Source organism: Ranitomeya variabilis, chromosome 2 (genome assembly GCF_051348905.1).
Source record: "Ranitomeya variabilis isolate aRanVar5 chromosome 2, aRanVar5.hap1, whole genome shotgun sequence".
Taxonomy (NCBI): domain Eukaryota; kingdom Metazoa; phylum Chordata; class Amphibia; order Anura; family Dendrobatidae; genus Ranitomeya; species Ranitomeya variabilis.
Window position 1 is genome coordinate 360015598 of NC_135233.1, and position 23210 is coordinate 360038807.

The window sequence follows — 23210 nt, forward strand, 5'->3', positions numbered from 1 at the left end:
TTACTGACCGCACAGTGTTCTGTCCTGTACTAATTCTATCTAGCTAGAAGTGGCCTCCTTTGCTAAATCTTGTTTCATACTACGTATGTAATTTCCTTTTCCTCTCACAGTCATTTTTTGTGGGGGGCTGTCCTATCCTTTGGGGATATTCTCTGAGGCAAGATAGCTTTCCTGTTTCTACCTTTAGGGGTAGCTAGTTCTCCGGCTGTGACGAGGTGTCCAGGGAGTGACAGGAACATCCCACGGCTACTGCTAGTGTCTGTGTTAAGATCAGGAACTGCGGTCTGTATAGTTACCACCTGCTCAGAGCTAGTCGCATGTCGCTCCTACATCACCAGACCATAACAGTACAACTGGCCAAAAATGAGCTGAATGCATCTCAAAAGAAGGAAAAGAAAAAGAGTTCTGAGCCATTTTTTTTTCTTTAGTCTGTTTTGTCTTTTTCCTTCCTCTTAATCTCTGGGTGATTCAGGATTTGGATGCGGGCATGGATGTTCAGGGGTTGTTTTCTCGTGTGGATCAGCTTGCTGCAAGAGTACAGAGATTATGTTGTTCAGACTCTGGCCTTAGAGCCTAGAATTCCTACTCCAGATTTGTTTTACGGGGATAGATCTAAGTTTTTGAACTTTAAAAATAACTGCAAATTGTTTTTTGCTCTGAAACCCCGTTCCTCTGGTGACCCCATTCAGCAAGTTAAAATAGTTATTTCTCTGCTGCGTGGTGACCCTCAGGACTGGGCATTCTCCCTTGAGTCAGGGGATCCGGCATTGCTTAATATAGATGCATTTTTGAAATCGCTCGGATTATTGTATGACGAACCTAACTCTGTAGAGCATGCTGAGAAAACACTTTTGGCCCTGTGTCAGGGTCAGGAAGCGGCAGAATTATACTGCCAGAAATTTAGAAAATGGTCTGTGCTCACTAAATGGAATGAGGATGCTATGGCAGCAATTTTCAGAAAGGGTCTTTCTGAAGCCCTTAAGGATGTTATGGTGGGGTTCCCCACGCCTGTTGGTTTGAGCGAATCTATGTCTCTGGCCATTCAGATTGATCGGCGCATGCGCAAACGCAAAGTGGTGCACCATATGGCAGCGTCCTCTGAGCAGAGACCTGAGCCTATGCAATGTGATAGGATTTTGACTAGAGCGGAACAGAGGGGATACAGACGTCAGAATGGGCTGTGTTTTTACTGTGGTGATTCTGCTCATGCTATTTCTGATTGCCCCAAGCGTATAAAGAGGGTCGCTAGATCTGTTACCATTAGTACTGTACAGCCTAAGTTTCTCCTGTCTGTGACCCTGATTTGCTCATTGTCATCTTTTTCTGTCATGGCATTTGTGGATTCAGGCGCTGCTCTGAATTTAATGGACTTAGAATTCGCCAGGCGCTGTGGCTTTTCTTTGCAGCCTTTGCAGAGTCCTATTCCCTTGAGGGGTATTGATGCTACACCGTTGGCCAAGAATAAACCTCAGTATTGGACTCAGCTGACTATGTGCATGGCTCCAGCACATCAGGAAGATTGCCGATTTCTGGTGTTGCATAATTTACATGATGATGTTGTACTGGGTTTTCCATGGTTACAGGTGCACAATCCTGTGCTGGATTGGAAATCGATGTCTGTGACTAGTTGGGGTTGTCAAGGGGTACATAGTGACGTTCCTTTGATGTCAATTTCCTCTTCCCCCTCTTCTGATGTTCCTGAATTTTTGTCAGATTTCCAGGATGTATTCGATGAGCCCAAGTCCAGTTCCCTTCCTCCACATAGGGACTGTGATTGTGCTATTGACTTGATTCCTGGCTGTAAGTTCCCTAAGGGCCGACTTTTCAATCTATCTGTGCCAGAGCATGCCGCTATGCGGAGCGATGTCAAGGAGTCTTTAGAGAAGGGGCATATTCAGCCGTCTTCGTCACCATTGGGAGCGGGATTCTTTTTTGTTGCCAAGAAGGATGGCTCCTTGAGACCCTGTATTGATTATCGCCTTTTTAATAAGATCACGGTCAAATTCCAATACCTTTTACCTTTGCTTTCTGATTTGTTTGCTAGGATTAAGGGGGCTAGTTGGTTTACCAAGATTGACGTTCGAGGGGCATATAATCTTGTTCGTATTAAACAGGGTGACGAATGGAAAACTGCATTTAATACGCCCGAAGGCCATTTTGAATACCTGGTGATGCCTTTTTGGGCTTTCTAATGCTCCTTCTGTATTTCAGTCCTTTATGCATGATATTTTCCGCAATTATCTTGATAAATTCTTGATTGTGTATTTGAATGATATTTTGATTTTTTCCAATGATTGGGAGTCTCATGTGAAGCAGGTCAGGATGGTATTCCAGATCCTTCGTGATAATGCTCTATTTGTGAAGGGGTCTAAGTGCCTATTTGGAGTTCAGAAGGTCTCTTTTTTGGGGTTTATTTTTTCTCCGTCATCTATAGAAATGGATCCTGTTAAGGTCCAAGCCATTCATGACTGGATTCAACCCACATCTGTGAAGAGCCTTCAGAAATTTTTGGGCTTTGCTAATTTTTATCGCCGTTTCATTGCCAACTTCTCTAGTGTGGTTAAACCCCTGACCGATTTGACAAAGAAAGGCGCTGATGTGACAAATTGGTCCTCTGAGGCTGTTGAGGCCTTTCAGGAGCTTAAACTCCGATTTACTTCTGCCCCTGTGTTGCGTCAGCCGGATGTTTCTCTTCCTTTTCAGGTTGAGGTTGACGCTTCTGAGATTGGGGCAGGGGCCGTTTTGTCACAGAGGAATTCTGATGGTTCCTTGATGAAGCCATGTGCCTTCTTTTCCCGAAAGTTTTCGCCTGCGGAACGCAATTATGATGTCGGCAATTGGGAGTTGTTGGCTATGAAGTGGGCATTTGAGGAGTGGCGACATTGGCTTGAGGGAGCCAAGCACCGCATTGTGGTCTTGACCGATCATAAGAATCTGATTTACCTCGAGTCGGCCAAGCGGCTGAACCCTAGACAGGCTCGGTGGTCCCTGTTTTTCTCCCGTTTTGACTTTTTGGTCTCATATCTTCCGGGATCTAAGAATGTTAAGGCGGATGCCCTCTCTAGGAGTTTTTTGCCTGATTCTCCTGGAGTCCTTGAGCCGGTTGGCATTCTTAGGGAAGGGGTGATTCTGTCTGCCATCTCCCCTGATTTGCGGCAGGCGCTTCAGGAATTTCAGGCTGATAAACCTGACCGCTGTCCTGTGGGGAAGCTGTTTGTTCCTGATAGATGGACAAGTAAGGTAATTTCTGAGGTCCATTGTTCTGTGTTGGCCGGTCATCCTGGGATTTTTGGTACCAGAGATTTGGTTGCTAGGTCCTTTTGGTGGCCTTCCTTGTCGCGGGATGTGCGTTCTTTTGTGCAGTCCTGAGGGACTTGTGCCCAGGCTAAGCCTTGCTGTTCCCGCGCTAGTGGGTTGCTTTTGCCTTTGCCTGTCCCGGAGTGGCCTTGGACGCATATTTCCATGGATTTTATTTCGGACTTTCCTGTGTCCCAGAGGATGTCTGTTATCTGGGTGGTTTGTGACCGGTTCTCTAAAATGGTCCATTTGGTGCCTTTGCCTAAATTGCCTTCCTCCTCTGATTTGGTTCCATTGTTTTTTCAGCATGTGGTTCGTTTGCATGGCATTCCGGAGAATATTGTGTCTGACAGAGGTTCCCAGTTTGTTTCCAGGTTTTGGCGGGCCTTTTGTGCTAAGATGGGCATTAATTTGTCTTTTTCTTCGGCGTTCCATCCTCAGACAAATGGCCAAACTGAGCGAACTAATCAAACCTCGGAAACCTATTTGAGATGCTTTGTGTCTGATGATCAGGATGATTGGGTGGCTTTCTTGCCGTTGGCCGAGTTTGCCCTTAATAATCGCGCCAGTTCGGCTACTTTGGTTTCGCCTTTCTTTTGTAATTTTGGTTTCCATCCTCGTTTTTCTTTGGGGCAGGTTGAGCCTTCTGATTGTCCTGGTGTGGATTCTGTGGTGGACAGGCTACAGCAGATTACGACTCATGTGGTAGACAATTTGACGTTGTCTCAGGAAAAGGCTCAGCGTTTTGCTAACCGCCGTCGGTGTGTTGGTCCTCGGCTTCGTGTGGGGGATTTGGTCTGGTTATCCTCTCGTCATGTTCCTATGAAGGTTTCTTCCCCTAAGTTCAAGCCTCGGTTTATTGGTCCTTATAAGATTTCTGAGATTATCAATCCAGTGTCTTTTCGTTTGGCCCTTCCAGCCTCTTTTGCCATCCACAATGTTTTCCATAGATCTTTGTTGCGGAGATATGTGGTACCCGTTGTTCCATCTGTTGATCCTCCCGCCCCGGTGTTGGTTGAGGGGGAGTTGGAATATGTGGTTGAGAAAATTTTGGATTCTCGTTTTTCGAGGCGGAGGCTTCAGTATCTTGTCAAGTGGAAGGGTTATGGCCAAGAGGATAATTCTTGGGTGGTTGCCTCCGATGTCCATGCCACCGATTTGGTTCGTGCTTTTCATTTGGCTCGTCCTGATCGGCCTGGGGGCTCTGGTGAGGGTTCGGTGACCCCTCCTCAAGGGGGGGGTACTGTTGTGAATTCCGCTCTTGCGCTCCCTCCTGTGGTTTTGAGTGGTATGGCTGCTTCTGGGATTTAGCATCAGGAGCTGTTTTCACTGATCATCTTTTTGGCTCGGCTATATTAGTCTGGCCTGTTCCCTCATTCAATGCCAGTTGTCAATTGTTCCAGCCTGGAGTCACGGCTCTTTGGATTTCCCTGACACTCTGACCAGTTCAGCAAAGCTAAGTCCTTGCTTGTCCTTTTGCAGTTCACTTGTTGTGGACTTTGTTGTTCAGCACATTCTATGTTTTGCTCATTTGTCCAGCTTATCAGTATGTATCTAGTCAGCTAAGCTGGAAGCTCTGGGCAGCAGAGTTTGCCCTCCACACCTTTAGTCAGGTGTGGAGATTTTTGCATTTCTCTGCGGTGGACTTTTTCTAGTTTTTATTACTGACCGCACAGTGTTCTGTCCTGTACTAATTCTATCTAGCTAGAAGTGGCCTCCTTTGCTAAATCTTGTTTCATACTACGTATGTCATTTCCTTCTCCTCTCACAGTCATTATTTGTGGGGGGCTGTCCTATCCTTTGGGGATTTTCTCTGAGGCAAGATAGCTTTCCTGTTTCTACCTTTAGGGGTAGCTAGTTCTCCGGCTGTGACGAGGTGTCCAAGGAGTGACAGGAACATCCCACGGCTACTGCTAGTGTCTGTGTTAAGATCAGGAACTGCGGTCTGTATAGTTACCACCTGCTCAGAGCTAGTCGCATGTCGCTCCTACATCACCAGAACATAACAGGGTTCCTCCTAATGCAGAACAATGCCAGATCTTATGTGGCTGGAGTGTGTCAGCAGTTCCTGCACGATGAAGGCATTGAAGCTATAGACTGGCCCGCCCGCTCCCCAGACCTGAATCCGAATGAACACATCTGGGACATCATGTCTCGCACCATCCACCAACGTCATGTTGCACCACAGACTGTCCTGGAGTTGGTGGATGCTTTAGTCCAGGTCTGGGAGGAGATCCCTCAGGAGACCATCCGCTGCCTCATCAGGAGCATGCCCAGGCATTGTAGGGAGGTTATACAGGCACGTGGAGGCCACACATACTACTGAGCATCATTTCCTTGTCTTGAGGCATTTCCACCGATGTTGTATCAGCCTGTAACTTAATTTTCCACTTTGATTTTGAGCATCATTCCAACTCCAGACCTCCGTGGGATATTAGTTGTGATTTTTGTTGATAATGTTTAGGTTTTATTGTTCTCAACACATTCCACTATGTAATGAATAAAGATTTACTACTGGAATATTCCATTCAGTTACATCTAGGATGTGGGATTTTAGTGTTCCCTTTATTTTTTTGAGTATATATATATATATATATATATATATATATATATATATATATATATATATATATATATACATACATACATACATACATATACACACATATAGATATATACAGTACAGACCAAAAGTTTGGACACACCTTCTCATTTAAAGATTTTTCTGTATTTTCAGGACTATGAAAATTGTACATTCACACTGAAGGCATCAAAACTATGAATTAACACATGTGGAATAATATACTTAACAAAAAAGTGTGAAACAACTGCAATTATGTCTTATATTCTAGGTTCTTCAAAGTAGCCACCTTTTGCTTTGGTGACTGCTTTGCATACTCTTGGCATTCTCCTTATGAGCTTCAAGAGGTAGTCACCGAGAATGGTCTTCCAACAATCTTGAAGGAGTTCCCGGAGATGCTTAGCACTTGTTGGCCCTTTTGCCTTCACTCTGCGGTCCAGCTCACTCGAAATCATCTCGATTGGGTTCAGGTCTGGTGACTGTAGAGACCAGGTCATCTGGCATAGCGCTCCACCTCTCTCCTTCTTGGACAAATAGCCCTTATACAGCCTGGAGGTGTGTTTGGGGTCATTGTCCTGTTGAAAAATAAATAATGGTCCAACTAAACGCAAACCGGATGGAATAGCATGCCACTGCAAGATGCTGTGGTAGCCATGCTGGTTCAGTATGCCTTCAATTTTGAATAAATCCCCAACAGTGTCACCAGCAAAGCACCCCCACACCATCACACCTCCTCCTCCATGCTTCACGGTGGAAACCAAGCTTATAGAGTCCATCCGTTCACCTTTTCTGCGTCACACAAAGACACGGTGGTTGGAACCAAAGATCTCAAATTTGGACTCATCAGACCAAAGCACAGATTTCAACTGGTCTAATGTCCAGTCCTTGTGTCTTGTTGCCTGTCCTTAGCAGTGGTTTCTTAGCAGCTATTTTACCATGAAGGCCTGCTGCACAAAGTCTCCTCTTAACAGTTGTTGTAGAGATGTGTCTGCTGTTAGAACTCTGTGTGGCATTGACCTGGTCTCTATATCTGAGCTGCTGTTAACCTGCGATTTCTGAGGCTGGTGACGCAGATAAACTTATCCTCAGAAGCAGAGGTGACTCTTGGTCTTCCTTTCCTGGGGTGGTCCTCATGTGAGCCAGTTTCTTTGTAGCGCTTGATGGTTTTTGCCACTGCACTTGGGGACACTTTCAAAGTTTTAACAATTTTTCAAGTTAATACCAAGAGTGTGCAAAGAAGTATTCAAAGCAAAAGGTGGCTACTTTGAAGAATCTGGAATATAAGACAATTTCAGGTGTTTCACACTTTTTTGTAAAGTATGTAATTCCACATGTGTTAGTTCATAGTTTTGATGCCTTCAGTGTGAATGTACAATTTTCACAGTCATGAAAATACAGAAAAATCTTTAAAGGAGAAGGTGTGTCCAAACTTTTGGTCTGTACTGTATATATTATATTATATATTACAGTGACATGGAGAAAAAAATGAATCCCTTCCAGCACCGTGATGTACTATTATGTCATGGAGTGGGCCACTAACAGCACTGTTTGTTTGATTAGTCACTTCAATGCCGTGTTCAAATCTTGACCACAGCATGTTCACCACAGGGCATGATCACAGGGAGTCGTATTTTCAGGCTTTTAACCCCATGGTGACGGAATTGCTATAGGGGCCAATGAGTCATAGTCCCATAAAGGACCACATTGCTGCCTTCTTGGTATTTCATAGGAGGCCCTGATTTTTTTGAATATACACTGCAATATTAAAGTATTACAAAGAACAAAAAAACAACAACAAAAAACAACTTTGAATTTTTTCTTTTTTCACCCGCTTAAAAATAATTTAATTTAAAAAAAATTATATTCTTATTTGGAGCATCAGATCTATCAAAATACAAAATTACTTTACCCGTAAGAGAAATGCTGCAAGGCCGAGGCTGCACAGCAACAAATGTAGCAAATTAGTAATTACTTGTCCTGCGACTATTTTAATGTTCTGATTTTGCAGTAAATAAACCAGCAGTTGCAGACTAGTAGCATGTCGCGTACAGCTTGCATTGAAGTGTATGGCAAACGATTCACTCGCGTCTTGAAACCAGCGACAGAGAATCCAACATATTTATAAACATATATACAAAAAAACGGAGCAGAAATATCCACAACAACATAGTTTTATATAAAAACAAAAAAGTTTATTAAATATAACTCATAAACATTAATATATATATGCACATACTACCGCGAGTGCTGTACGCCACCCGCAGGTACAGGGAGGTGACACAAGAAAGGGGAGAGAATGGTAGCCAACCACAAGGAGGGAAAGCACAGAAACTGTGCCCTTAGAAACCCCTTGTCTCAATAAGGTGCCCAGCTCAAAGCTATCTAAGTAACATACAGGGTCCTACAGAATCCCTTGCTCACAATCAGGAAACAGCTAATGCAAAAAAGAAGCAATGTGCTATGTTCAATAGGGCTTACCCATACTGAGGTCCTGGAAAGGGTCCCCCCTCCTGGTGTGGCACCCCTGGACGCGCGTTTCGCGTTGTCGCTTTTTCAACAGGGTTGAAAGGAAAAAATTGAAATGCCAAAATTGCCCTCTTTTGTCGGCGCACTTCTTCCATATAATGCAATAAAAAGCGATCAAAACATTGCATGGACCCCAAAATAGTACCATTACACCCAACTTCACGGCATATAAAAACAAGCCTCCCTCCACAGCTTCATTAATGGAAAAAAAATAAGGAATACGGGACTCAGAAAATGGCAACACAGATCACATCAAATTTTTTTTTTTTGCAAATGTTTTGAACAATTTTGTATACAAATATATAAGTTTGGGAACTCTAAAGAAATTGATCTGGGGAATAAATGTTACCAGGTCATTTTTAATTCATATTGAATGCTCTAAAAATTAAACTAAAAAAAAAATGGAATAATTACATTTTTTACCCATTTCTACATTGTTTTTCTGCTTTCCAGAATAAAAAAAATGAAGTCCTCATATGGCTATGATGATGGACTAAAAAAAAAGTTATGGTGTTTGGACAAAGGGGAGAAAAAAATGAAGTTACAAAAATGAAAAATGGCTGCTTCCTATAAGGGATAAGCAAAAGTGTAATTTATACCAAGTCATTTTCTGATGATACTTTCCCTTTAATGCTTAACGAGGAATAAAGGCAAGTTTGAACAGTTTGGGAAAGTTTCCCAAGCCAGAAACGTCTGGAGTGATATCCAAGTCTTCCAGAGGAACCGGTGATTTCAAGTTGAAGTTTTGTAATACGGTGATTAAAATGATAAATATCTCAATTCGAACCAGGTTTTCTCCCAAGCAAATCCTCTTACCTGAGCAGAAAGAAAACAAAAAGCACAGGTCACAACATTATAATTAGTGATGAGCGAATATACTCGTTACTCGAGATTTCTCGAGCATGCTCGGGGGTCCTCCGAGTAATTTTTACTGCTCGGAGATTTAGTTTTTCTTGACGCAGCTGAATGATTTACATCCGTTAGCCAGCATAAGTACATGTGGGGATTCCCTAGCAACCAGGCAACCCCCACATGTACTTATGCTGGCTAACAGATGTAAATCATTCAGCTGCGGCAAGAAAAACTAAATCTCCGAGCAGTAAAAAATACTCCGAAGACCCCCGAGCGTGCTTGAGAAATCTCGAGTAACGAGTATATTCGCTCATCACTAATTATAATCCAACTCAACATCTATAATAAACCAGGGCACGAGTTATTTCTAGCACAAAGTGGGAAAGGAGTAGCTGACAGCAGTCATGGTCTAAGCTAAAAGTCAATGTCCACCTTTTGGCACCACAAACATCGGTCAAACATTTTAGGTCTCTAATTTAGAATATATTCTGTTATGTTTCAAAACTGAGCACTATTTTATTAAAGGAGTTTTAAAAGTCATACAAACTTGTATGTTTTATTTCCATTTGTAAACTCCCTAATACTCATTAATTGTTTATGCAGCGCCCCAGAGTCCTGGTCGTTGCAGTACTGTGGCTCCGCCACTAAGGGGAGCCATGGTACGTTCGATGGCACTGAAGGAGTTCCTCCAGTCAGGTATCACAGACACCAATATGTTTCACAGCAGGGCCTCCGGGGGGAGCTAAGGGTGCTATTCATTAGGCCACTCCCCACCATAGTGGGTAAACTGGGGGTCAGGCAGGAAGTTAGAAGAGAACGCTGACGGGATTGAACGGAGCAACACCCTGTGGCAGGGGGTGTTGTGAAGGGAGAGACTGTAGGGTCTCTGCCAGGGGTGGGATCCTGGCAGAGGCTTGGCATTGAAAGAACGTAACGGGACCGTGCCTGCTCAGCATAGCGGCGGTGCCCAAGAAAGGACTAGAAGCGAGACAGATTGTGCTGAGTGAGAAACGAGATCAAGCAGAAGGAGAATACCAGCAGGGGTTTTGTTGAAAGAGGCAGCACCTTGCTGAGGCGCAATACCGGTGGCCGGAACGCCGAGGGAGTGGATTAGAATACAGCTTCAAGCCATACTCCAAACAGCGGCAGGACAGTCGGTCTCAGGCGGGCTGTCTACCACATATCACCTATGAAGTCTTGGGGGGCAATTGCGGGAGAGGGGCGACTCTAGGGTCCCGGAAGAACTCCAGGCCTACCTGACAAACGGGTGCCATTCCAACCTGAATACAGGGAAGGGGTGGATTACAGAGGAACATCAAATCGAGTTGTGAGGGAACTTAAGAAACAGACACAACCGTTGTGGGGTTACTTTCCGTGAGCACAGCAGGGAAGGACTACAACACATAGCGCTAGAAGGAAGGCACAGATTTCCACCTGAGAGGAGAACTCTGGAGGTGCCATTGGACCGGCTGGACTTGCGCAGCCTGGTGAACCGTATTCTGGACTGAGGACTCAGAGATCTCCAGTAAAGAGGTAAAGAGACTGCAACCTGGTGTCCTCGTTATTTACCGCGACTTACACCCCACAACCGCACCGCTACATCGCTACCATTACTACCACCTATTACACCGGACGTCCCCCACTGACGGACAGGGCCACGGACCGGGTCTAGCCACCGTGACAACCCCGAGACTGAGACCTAGAGGCCCGGCTCCGGGTACCCCTCGGCCCTGCGGCGGTGTGGGGGCGCTCCAAACTTGGCGTCACGAACAGGATCTACTTAAGCCTGAAGAATCAGGTCATGTGTGCCTAGAGACTGTGATTTGTTGTGCTTGGACTGTACTTTATTGCAAGACTGTGTGCTGCGCCATTTGCCGCCAAAATCCGCCGCCATTGCAGCGCTGAGGAGAGCGCAGGAAGAGAAGAGGGGCGTGGAGTGGGCGTAGACGAGCTGGAGAGCGCGAAGAATAATGGCCGCCCAGTCTAAATATTTCTGTGCAGTGAGGACGTGTCCGTCAGCAGCAGAAATCCGCCTCCTAATCCTTAATGGGGGGCGGAGGCAGAGAAAACGAAACCGCTCACGCAGGAGAGAGCGGGAAAAAGACCAGGAAGCGACCCACGCGGAGGATGCTATGGCCAGCAGCTCCGAACCCGACAGCGGGGTTGAAGTGGAAGTCTCCCCTGACTACCCGGATGAGCCCAGCAGCCTATCCTCCGTGGACAACACCAGATTCCTGAGAGCTGAGATGGAGGACTTATACAACCAGCTCCTCCAACTGAATGTGAGAGTCCAGGCCCCGCACCAGGTGGTACCGGCAGAGGGTTCCCGGACATCGGAGTTTTCACCGGAAGGAACAGCGGGACCTGTCGCGGAAAGTGGGTTCGTACCAGTGGGTGAGTCCGCCGATCCTGCCCCGCCAGCCGAGGGTGTGTTAGTAGGTCCCGTAGCGGCACCACCCCTCCCGGGAACCCGTAAACTCCAGCGCCTGCTACCATGGGAGGAAGCCACGGGCATGGAACACCGCATGCGGGCCCCAATCACCCCTACTCCCTTGCCGTGTGAGGTCAGCGCGGAGCGCACGGTATGCCGCTGGGTGAACCCTGGATCCAATCTTATGGGGTTCCCCGGGGTGGAAACCCAGAAGGGAGAAATGGTACAGGCCCTAAGCTGGGAAGAATACCAAATCCAGCTAGAGCAACGGTGGCAAGAGGAGGAGAAAATACATAAGGCTAAACGGGAGGCCTACCATCAGAAAGATTTGGCGGTCAAGGACCGGGCCCGTAAGGACCCCATCACTCACCAGGCCCCGCGCAGGCAGGGCATTGTTACCACCTTTAAACTCCAAGGAGGCTGGGGTTTCATTAAAGAGCCGGGGCTATATGCGGAGGTCTTTGTCAACCGACGGGACGTCGAGTCGCACCTTCGAGAGGGTCACCCCGATCGAGACCTCTATCCGGGGGACAGTGTTACTTACACCCGGCACTTTGGGGAGAAGGGGTGGTTTGCCCTGAACGTCTACAAGAAGGAGAAACCAGCCCCCGTAGCCAAAGTGCCACCGTGCGATCGACCCGTAGCCACCCTGGTCGCGCCCACCTGCCCGACCACAGAATTTGCAATCTGCCGCCCGATTGCCGCGACCGCCGTAGCGGCTAAAGCGGTTCCTCTTCGGGTGATCAATGCCCCTGATGTACCAGCGCAGAGAGAAGTGGGGACACAGACCTTTATTGCCGCGCACGACCTGGTCGTGCAACAGACCCGAACCCATGGGGTGTATCTGGCCGCGGGAGTGGACCTGAAACCTGAATTGCAGGGGTCCGCCCGCCAGGTGGCGCCTCATGGAAATTTCTGAAAGAAGAGTAAGATGTTAAGATACTCTGAAAAATGTAAATAGTTACTGTTTGTCTTTTATTCCTTTAAGTTGCTGCTAAACCCGCCCAGGGTTAATGGATCCCTCTGTTGACCCGGGATCCCCTTTGTTTGTTTTCCTTTTTCTGAAGTTTTTGCACAAAGTTATACAAACTGCAGTAATCATGGACTGTGCATGATTCGAACTTTCTTTGTAAATAGTTTGCACCTTCTTAAAGGTGCTCCCTACTGGTTTTAGCCAAAGACACTTTGTGAAGATACCTTTCCTACTGGTTCTAGTTAAAGACACTTTGCGAAGATATCATACCGGAACCTTTGCATGGACTGGTAGGCTGAGAAGACGAGCTACCTCGGAAAGACTTGGTCCCCTCTTAAAGGGGATGTGAAGGATTGCACTTGAAAGTGATACTGTTGCAGAACAGTACTGTGATAATGATGCTTTGAAAAAGAAATGTAACTGTTTTACATGAAAAGTTAAATGTGTTTAACCTGTTTAAAATGTGAAGTATAGATAATGTTCTTTAAAGAGAAAGATGCAGAAGGCCTGTTGAGCTAGACTTAGAGTCCTGCATGATTAGAAATAAGAAAGTAATAATGAAGGTGAGGATAGAAGGTAAACCCTGCGTCCCCATAGAAAGTTACTTTGTTACTGAGGACAGAAAGTGAACCCGTAGGGGTTAGAGAGTGAGTCCTTAAAGGAGCCGAGTAGAGCGGGCTCAGAGTTCTTTAAATGAAAGGAATGTTATGTCTATACTATGTATAGTAGCGAAAGGCAGTAGGCCCTGGCTGAACGGGGCGGTCCTGTAAAAGAAAGGAGAGGCAGTAGGTCTGGTGCCATAGGGACAGGCGGTCCTGCAGGTTCAAAGTAGGAGAATGTGAAGTTACCATACCCTGTAATGTGATTATAGGAAGGCCTTTGGTAAACTAAGAGTGTATGTTTCTTAAAGGCAATGTTAATTTATTGTTCCAGAATTTGCACTAAGTAGAATACCCGGTTGGGTAACAGGAGTTATGTATAGCCTGTAATTTATAATGTTGACTATGTTTGTAACGTTAAAAGTGTCCTCACCTCCCATAAAGGGAAGCCTGTTCAAGTATACTTATTGTGTTGCACTCAACAAAATTGTATGTCTGTTTACTAATCTGTATTGTTGTTTTTCTTCCCAGTCCCGGAGTACTGTGTTTAACCAGGGGGGAGTGCAGCGCCCCAGAGTCCTGGTCGTTGCAGTACTGTGGCTCCGCCACTAAGGGGAGCCATGGTACGTTCGATGGCACTGAAGGAGTTCCTCCAGTCAGGTATCACAGACACCAATATGTTTCACAGCAGGGCCTCCGGGGGGAGCTAAGGGTGCTATTCATTAGGCCACTCCCCACCATAGTGGGTAAACTGGGGGTCAGGCAGTAAGTTAGAAGAGAACGCTGACGGGATTGAACGGAGCAACACCCTGTGGCAGGGGGTGTTGTGAAGGGAGAGACTGTAGGGTCTCTGCCAGGGGTGGGATCCTGGCAGAGGCTTGGCATTGAAAGAACGTAACGGGACCGTGCCTGCTCAGCATAGCGGCGGTGCCCAAGAAAGGACTAGAAGCGAGACAGATTGTGCTGAGTGAGAAACGAGATCAAGCAGAAGGAGAATACCAGCAGGGGTTTTGTTGAAAGAGGCAGCACCTTGCTGAGGCGCAATACCGGTGGCCGGAACGCCGAGGGAGTGGATTAGAATACAGCTTCAAGCCATACTCCAAACAGCGGCAGGACAGTCGGTCTCAGGCGGGCTGTCTACCACATATCACCTATGAAGTCTTGGGGGGCAATTGCGGGAGAGGGGCGACTCTAGGGTCCCGGAAGAACTCCAGGCCTACCTGACAAACGGGTGCCATTCCAACCTGAATACAGGGAAGGGGTGGATTACAGAGGAACATCAAATCGAGTTGTGAGGGAACTTAAGAAACAGACACAACCGTTGTGGGGTTACTTTCCGTGAGCACAGCAGGGAAGGACTACAACACATAGCGCTAGAAGGAAGGCACAGATTTCCACCTGAGAGGAGAACTCTGGAGGTGCCATTGGACCGGCTGGACTTGCGCAGCCTGGTGAACCATATTCTGGACTGAGGACTCAGAGATCTCCAGTAAAGAGGTAAAGAGACTGCAACCTGGTGTCCTCGTTATTTACCGCGACTTACACCCCACAACCGCACCGCTACATCGCTACCATTACTACCACCTATTACACCGGACGTCCCCCACTGACGGACAGGGCCACGGACCGGGTCTAGCCACCGTGACAACCCCGAGACTGAGACCTAGAGGCCCGGCTCCGGGTACCCCTCGGCCCTGCGGCGGTGTGGGGGCGCTCCATTTACACTGTGCTATTGGCGTCATTTTGAGGTTACATCTCACATTTCTGAAAGATCCACTTCAGCTTTTGCCACATCACATTCAGAGAGCAAAACCTCATCATTTTTTTTCTGTTGGTCGCAAACCTAAATGGTGCCAGGTTTTTGGCTCTGTTCTTACCTAAACCAGTTCCATTTCCCAGCCTGAACCATTTAGGGTTTCTTGCTTTAATTTTGATAAGATTACTGTTTTATTTGTTGCATCTCTGCTAGTACTCTCAATGATAAGCTCTGTATGACTGTTTCCAATGTTGGAACGCTTTCCACCTACATTGCACATGGATAGAAAGCGGTTAATCAGTGGTGAGCGATAAGGATAACTAGAGCTCATGAATATGGAGAATGACAAACTACAAGTCCATCTTTGAAAACACTAGCAGAGCTGCAGCAGAAAAAACAGTGATTTTTATGAAAACTACAGCAATGAGTTAAGTTCGTGACCCAGTGCTGAAATCTGGGTTTATGATTTTACTTTATGATGCTCTCTGATGGGGACAGATAGACCTTTTGAGACATACTGTAGTTCAAGGGAACCTGTCACTAGATTATTGCTGCCCAAACCATGGGCAGCATAAATTTGAGCATGGATACGTGATTGCAGTCAGGTATATCTTATTCTGAAAAGCTCTAACGCCTTAGAGAGAACATAATTTTAAAAGCCAGCAGGAGCCCACAGGGAGAGACCTGACTAGAGTGATTGTCCTTGTGTACGAAAGTAGAGACCCGTTAATCGATTAGAGAAGCCAAATAGTGAGGACCATCTCTATGTTCCCCAGCCGGAATTTCAAGATATGTTTGAATAATGAATGCTATGGATGAGTAGCATATGCTGCAGTCAGATGGCTGTAAAAATCAGACCGGCATCTAGTCTGTCCATTGCAGTCCGATCTCAGTCTAATTCATACTGCCATCTGACTACAGCCCAATGGGAATGTGTCACACATTGCCCTCTTCTCAACCAGACAGTAGTTAAATCAGAGAGACATATCAGAACTTCGAAGAACATTGAAGTTACTGTACATATGACATGATCTCTCTTGGAGATGCAACTTTCATACCTATTTGAAATAAGTAAGGACATTTAGCACAGAATCCTTTAAGTTTTTAGCAAATGTCGAAATTCTCAATCTCAGCCCAAAATTATTTTTTACACTGAAGAATCTTAGCTACTCCTTAAGTCAAACCTAAGCTATAATGATAACAGACTCCAGAAAGCCTCATAAGTTCTACTTTACTCTGCAAGATGCTTAAATTATACATAAAACATACCAGCAGCCATAGGGATGAAGGCGTCATTCTTTTTAAATTCATTATGGTCATCCAGAAAATTTTGGGGGTTGAATTCATTTGGGTATGGAAAGTGGGTAGGGTCTTTCAGCACAGAGGTCAACATTGGATATACATTGGTGTTCTGGAAAAAAAAACCAAAAAAAACAGACAGTATAGCTTATGTCGGACAACCCATAACAGCCTACCCCAACATTTTTATATTTAACCAAAGTGAAATGTAAAAGTAAATATTTGAACACTGAAGACCAAAAGAGTAACAATGTTTTGAACTTTTGACTTTCAGGTTCCATATCTCACCTGCTTTGAACATGAGAATACTAACATTTTATAGACAATCATCTAAATCTAAATTTGACTTGCAATTATTCAGCATATGATTAGTCATGCAGATTCTTGTCATGTCACTGCATTGTTACTGTTTTGCTCTTGTATACTACAAAATACAACCGGTTTTCACATTCCCAATAGCTCAGTGTGTTATTAGGCTGATTCCCAAGTAAAAAGTAATTGGTTCAAATTGAGGAGCGGCCATGAAGAAGATTTACCAAGAAAAGAGAAATCACATCATCCAGCTCATCAACAGCAGCCTTTAGTCCAAGAAAATTTCTAAACAGCATTATGTGACTGGCAAAACAGTTGGAAGAATGCGAAATAAAGTCCACCTATCCATTCAAAAGCCAAGAGGTGGACATCCAGGCAAAATATCAGCCATTACAAGATCTATCAGTAGGGTTGAGAAAAACGGGTCGGCCATTTTCAGAAGTCGCCGACTTTTGGCAAAGTCGGGTTTCATGAAACCCGACCCGACCCCTGTGTGGGGTCGGCCATGAGGTCGGCGATCTTCTGAATCTGGTATCGGAATTCCGATACCGAGTTCCGATATGTTTGCGATATCGGAAATCGGTATCGGAATCCACATTTAACTGTAAAATAAAGATTAAAATAAAAAATATTGATATACTCACCTCTCCGGAGGCCCCTGGACATCGCCGCTGGTAACTGGCAGCCTTCTTTGCTTAAAATGAGCGCGTTTAGGGCCTTCCATGATGTCACGGCTTCTGATTGGTCGCGTGCCGCTCATGTGACCGCCACGCGACCAATCACAAGCCGTGACGTAATTCTCAGGTCCAAAATTCCTCATTCTAGGAATTTAGGACCTGAGAATTACGTCACGGCTTGTGATTGGTCGCGTGAGCGGTCACATGGGCGGCCGCGACCAATCACAAGCCGTGACGTCATCTAAGGCCCTTCACGCGCTCATTCTTAAGAAGGAAGGCTGCCGGAAAGAAGCAGGGCGCGTCCGAGGGTGAGTATATACCTAATAGGAATATACTCACCCTCGGCTTCTTTCCGGCAGCCTTCCTTCCTAAGAATGAGCGTGTGAAGGGCCTTAGATGACGTCACGGCTTGTGATTGGTCGCGGCCGCCCATGTGACCGCTCACGCGACCAATCACAAGCCGTGACGTCACCGCAGGTCATTCACGCGCTCATTCTTAAGAAGGAAGGCTGCCGGTTAATACCAGGGCTCTTCCAAGGGTGAGTATATCAATATTTTTTATTTTGATTCTTTATTTTACACTTAAATATGGATCCCAGGGCCTGAAGGAGAGTTTCCTCTCCTTCAAACCCTGGGAACCATAGTATCCCATTGCACTGCATTGGGTTTAGTGTTTCGGCCGACCCCGACCCCGACTTTTTTATAGGATCGGCCGATTTCACTCGACCCGACTTTTGAGAAAGTCAGGTTTCGTGAAACCCGACCCGATCCTATAAAAATAAAAGTCGCTCAACCCTATCTATCAGTTCTCCCGTGACAAACACAGCAATGGAGGTGGCCCGTATGCTTCGTAATAGTGAGACCACAGGCGTCCATGCAAGCACCGTGAGATGCACATTACACAAGTCTGGAATGGTGGCTTGAAAAAAGGTGAAGAAGCCTCGACTTCAATGTCATCAAAAGAAGCATCGGCTCAAGTTTGCAAAAAAGTACAAAAAGTGGACAGTAGAAGATTGCAAACGAGTGATTTTAGAGATGAGACAAACATCAATAGACTAAGCTCTGATGGGTGCAAATGAGTCTGAAAGAAGAAAAGGTAAAAAGGGATAACAGAGAAATTGAAGGAACTTTCAAGTTCAGTGGAGGAAGCCTGAGAATATGGGGTTGGGTTGACAGCAAAAGGCGATGGATACTTGACCAGGATTGATGGTGACCTCAATGCTGAGCTGTATGTGAGTATCCTACAAGATGAGTTACTTCATGCACTCGAGTACTATGTGTATGAAAAGGACAACATAGTGTTCCAGCAGGACAATGACATGAATCATACGTCAAGATTGGTGAAGAAATTACTCAATCACAAAGAATTAGGGGTGCTGGATTGGCCCCCACAGTTCCCAGACCTCAACTCAATTGAACACCTGTGGGTTGAGTTGAAGGGTGGGTAGAGGTTGAAGGAAAAACAGTATACATACCCAAGCAAGACATCCAGTATGCAACAATTTCTAGACCATTTTCTAGACCAATTTCTAGACCATTTCTAGAACATTTCTAAAACAATCCACAGTGAGGAGATTGGAACAAAACAAAATCCTCTAAACTGCATGCTCGCAAACGCCAGAAGCCTGACAAACAAGATGGAAGAACTAGAAGCAGAAATATCTACAGGTAACTTTGACATAGTGGGAATAACCGAGACATGGTTAGATGAAAGCTATGACTGGGCAGTTAACTTACAGGGTTACAGTCTGTTTAGAAAGGATCGTAAAAATCGGAGAGGAGGAGGGGTTTGTCTCTATGTAAAGTCTTGTCTAAAGTGCACTTTAAGGGAGGATATTAGCGAAGGAAATGAGGATGTCGAGTCCATATGGGTCGAAATTCATGGAGGGAAAAATGGTAACAAAATTCTCATTGGGGTCTGTTACAAACCCCCAAATATAACAGAAATCATGGAAAGTCTACTTCTAAAGCAGATAGATGAAGCTGCAACCCATAATGAGGTCCTGGTTATGGGGGACTTTAACTACCCGGATATTAACTGGGAAACAGAAACCTGTGAAACCCATAAAGGCAACAGGTTTCTGCTAATAACCAAGAAAAATTATCTTTCACAATTGGTGCAGAATCCAACCAGAGGAGCAGCACTTTTAGACCTAATACTATCTAATAGACCTGACAGAATAACAAATCTGCAGGTGGTCGGGCATCTAGGAAATAGCGACCACAATATTGTACAGTTTCACCTGTCTTTCACAAGGGGGACTTGTCAGGGAGTCACAAAAACACTGAACTTTAGGAAGGCAAAGTTTGACCAGCTTAGAGATGCCCTTAATCTGGTAGACTGGGACAATATCCTCAGAAATAAGAATACAGATAATAAATGGAAAATGTTTAAGAACATCCTAAATAGGCACTGTAAGCGGTTTATACCTTGTGGGAATAAAAGGACTAGAAATAGGAAAAACCCAATGTGGCTAAACAAAGAAGTAAGACAGGCAATTAACAGTAAAAAGAAAGCATTTGCACTACTAAAGCAGGATGGCACCATTGAAACTCTAAAAAACTATAGGGAGAAAAATACTTTATCTAAAAAACTAACTAAACTGCCAAAAAGGAAACAGAGAAGCACATTGCTAAGGAGAGTAAAACTAATCCCAAACTGTTCTTCAACTATATCAATAGTAAAAGAATAAAAACTGAAAATGTAGGCCCCTTAAAAAATAGCGAGGAAAGAATGGTTGTAGATGATGAGGAAAAAGCTAACATATTAAACACCTTCTTCTCCACAGTATTCACGGTGGAAAATGAAATGCTAGGTGAAATCCCAAGAAACAATGAAAACCCTATATTAAGGGTCACCAATCTAACCCAAGAAGAGGTGCGAAACCGGCTAAATAAGATTAAAATAGATAAATCTCCGGGTCCGGATGGCATACACCCACGAGTACTAAGAGAACTAAGTAATGTAATAGATAAACCATTATTTCTTATTTTTAGGGACTCTATAGCGACGGGGTCTGTTCCGCAGGACTGGCGCATAGCAAATGTGGTGCCAATATTCAAAAAGGGCTCTAAAAGTGAACCTGGAAATTATAGGCCAGTAAGTCTAACCTCTACTGTTGGTAAAATATTTGAAGGGTTTCTGAAGGATGTTATTCTGGATTATCTCAATGAGAATAACTGTTTAACTCCATATCAGCATGGGTTTATGAGAAATCGCTCCTGCCAAACCAATCTAATCAGTTTTTATGAAGAGGTAAGCTATAGGCTGGACCACGGTGAGTCATTGGACGTGGTATATCTCGATTTTTCCAAAGCATTTGATACCGTGCCGCACAAGAGGTTGGTACACAAAATGAGAATGCTTGGTCTGGGGGAAAATGTGTGTAAATGGGTTAGTAACTGGCTTAGTGATAGAAAGCAGAGGGTGGTTATAAATGGTATAGTCTCTAACTGGGTCGCTGTGACCAGTGGGGTACCGCAGGGGTCGGTATTGGGACCTGTTCTCTTCAACATATTCATTAATGATCTGGTAGAAGGTTTACACAGTAAAATATTGATATTTGCAGATGATACAAAACTATGTAAAGCAGTTAATACAAGAGAAGATAGTATTCTGCTACAGATGGATCTGGATAAGTTGGAAACTTGGGCTGAAAGGTGGCAGATGAGGTTTAACAATGATAAATGTAAGGTTATACACATGGGAAGAAGGAATCAATGTCACCATTACACACTGAATGGGAAACCACTGGGTAAATCTGACATGGAGAAGGACTTGGGGATCCTAGTTAATGATAAACTTACCTGGAGCAGCCAGTGCCAGGCAGCAGCTGCCAAGGCAAACAGGATCATGGGGTGCATTAAAAGAGGTCTGGATACACAGGATGTGAGCATTATACTGCCTCTGTACAAATCCCTAGTTAGACCGCACATGGAGTACTGTGTCCAGTTTTGGGCACCGGTGCTCAAGAAGGATATAATGGAACTAGAGAGAGTACAAAGGAGGGCAACAAAATTAATAAAGGGGATGGGAGAACTACAATACACAGATAGATTAGCGAAATTAGGATTATTTAGTCTAGAAAAAAGACGACTGAGGGGCGATCTAATAACCATGTATAAGTATATAAGGGGACAATACAAATATCTCGCTGAGGATCTGTTTATACCAAGGAAGGTGACGGGCACAAGGGGGCATTCTTTGCGTCTGGAGGAGATAAGGTTTTTCCACCAAAATAGAAGAGGATTCTTTACTGTTAGGGCAGTGAGAATCTGGAATTGCTTGCCTGAGGAGGTGGTGATGGCGAACTCAGTTGAGGGGTTCAAGAGAGGCCTGGATGTCTTCCTGGAGCAGAACAATATTGTATCATACAATTATTAGGTTCTGTAGAAGGACGTAGATCTGGGGATTTATTATGATGGAATATAGGCTGAACTGGATGGACAAATGTCTTTTTTCAAGCCTTACTAACTATGTAACTATGTAACAATTTGGAGATTGTGTAAAAGAGACCTGGGAATCAGATGTTGGTAGACATACTGCATGCTTGAATCTGATCAAGAGCATGCCCAGAAGGATTCAGGCAGTGTTGAAAGCCAAAGTGGATTTTCAAAATACCAATATAATAAAAATAAACATTTTGATTTTTAGAAGCAAAACAGTAACAATGCAGTTATATGACAAGAAGCTGCATAACTAATCATATGCTAAATAGTTGCAAGTCAAATTTTTGTATGAGATAGCCAAGATGATTGTCTATAAAATGATGCTAGTGTCACATTCTAAAGAGTAGTGGATGGTGAGATATGAAGCTTGAAAGTCAAAAGTTCAAAACATTGTTACACTTTTGTTTGTCAGTGTATTTGAGATATTCACCTTAGGAATGGAGTACCCTCTGTATGTAATGTCTTTTGTCGTTTTCCGTGGTGCACCCATTGGGATCAAATCTATGAATCGTTGTATTTCATGAATAACAGCATCAGTGAATGGCATCTGTCTCCTGTCTTGCATCTTGGGGTATCGGTCCCGACCAATCACTTGGTCAATCTCTTTGTGGATTTTTTCTAATTGTAATGGGAAATAATGATAAATGATACATATTTCATGACCTACTCTCTTGTACCTTAAAAACTAGAGCTACACCTAGACAGTATCTCAGGCAAAAAAAATAAATGTAATATTTTTGTCCCTAGGATTGGATTTCTGCTGAAAAGATAGGAGCTAAGAAGATTCTGGAATTTATAGAAAAACTATGGTTGCCAAATCTCATGGAAAATGTCCTCAATTATATAATTTTACAGCATGTAGTTTTTTTTTATATAACTTCATCAGAGACACTTTGGCAATAATCACTTGGATCCAGATGATGGGCAAAAGGTATTATGGCACCAGTTGTCAAAACCAGGAGTGGAGCAAGCAGACGAAAAGTATAATAGAAACACGTCACTACGTCTGTATTTTTTTTACCCACTCCTGGTTTTGGCTTACCAATACTGAGGCAAAGAACTCACCAAATACTCAAAGTGTGCACATAGCCTAATTCAGTTTCTTAAATGCCAGAGTGCGGCGATAAGTTGTGCAATTTCTAGTTGCCAGAGAGGTTCATATCAATAGGGGGCAGAAGAGGGATTGTCTCCTGCATCCTCACAGTCAGCAAGTGTACATTGTGCCTTTTGTCCGGTCTTGAAGACGGAACTGACATCACTTAGGTATAGCTGGCAGCTAAGTTGATACAATCACCCCCTTTAATGTGTCAATATCTAGTCTAATACATACAATGAATATATTACAAAGGTCTTTTTGTGGTATCTTGGTAACCGTTCTAATACTACTGAGTGAAGTTGTTGTCAAGTTGCACTAGATCTGTTTTAGTGTGCCAAAATTATTTTGGCCATTGTCAGTTA

General features: G+C 44.5%; 1 protein-coding gene across 1 annotated transcript in view; it reads right to left on the reverse strand.

The window, feature by feature from the left end:
• Window positions 1-8092: 8092 nt before the first annotated feature.
• LOC143805921 (cytochrome P450 2G1-like) overlaps window positions 8093-23210 on the reverse strand; it is a 55079-nt gene continuing 39961 nt past the window's right edge. The window contains exons 7-9 of the mRNA XM_077285680.1: window positions 22183-22370; window positions 16285-16426; window positions 8093-9220 (exon numbers count right to left, since the gene is read on the reverse strand). Of these exons, the coding sequence (XP_077141795.1) occupies window positions 9039-9220; window positions 16285-16426; window positions 22183-22370 (512 nt within the window). The 3' untranslated portion in view covers window positions 8093-9038. The remainder of the gene's footprint in view (window positions 9221-16284; window positions 16427-22182; window positions 22371-23210) is intronic.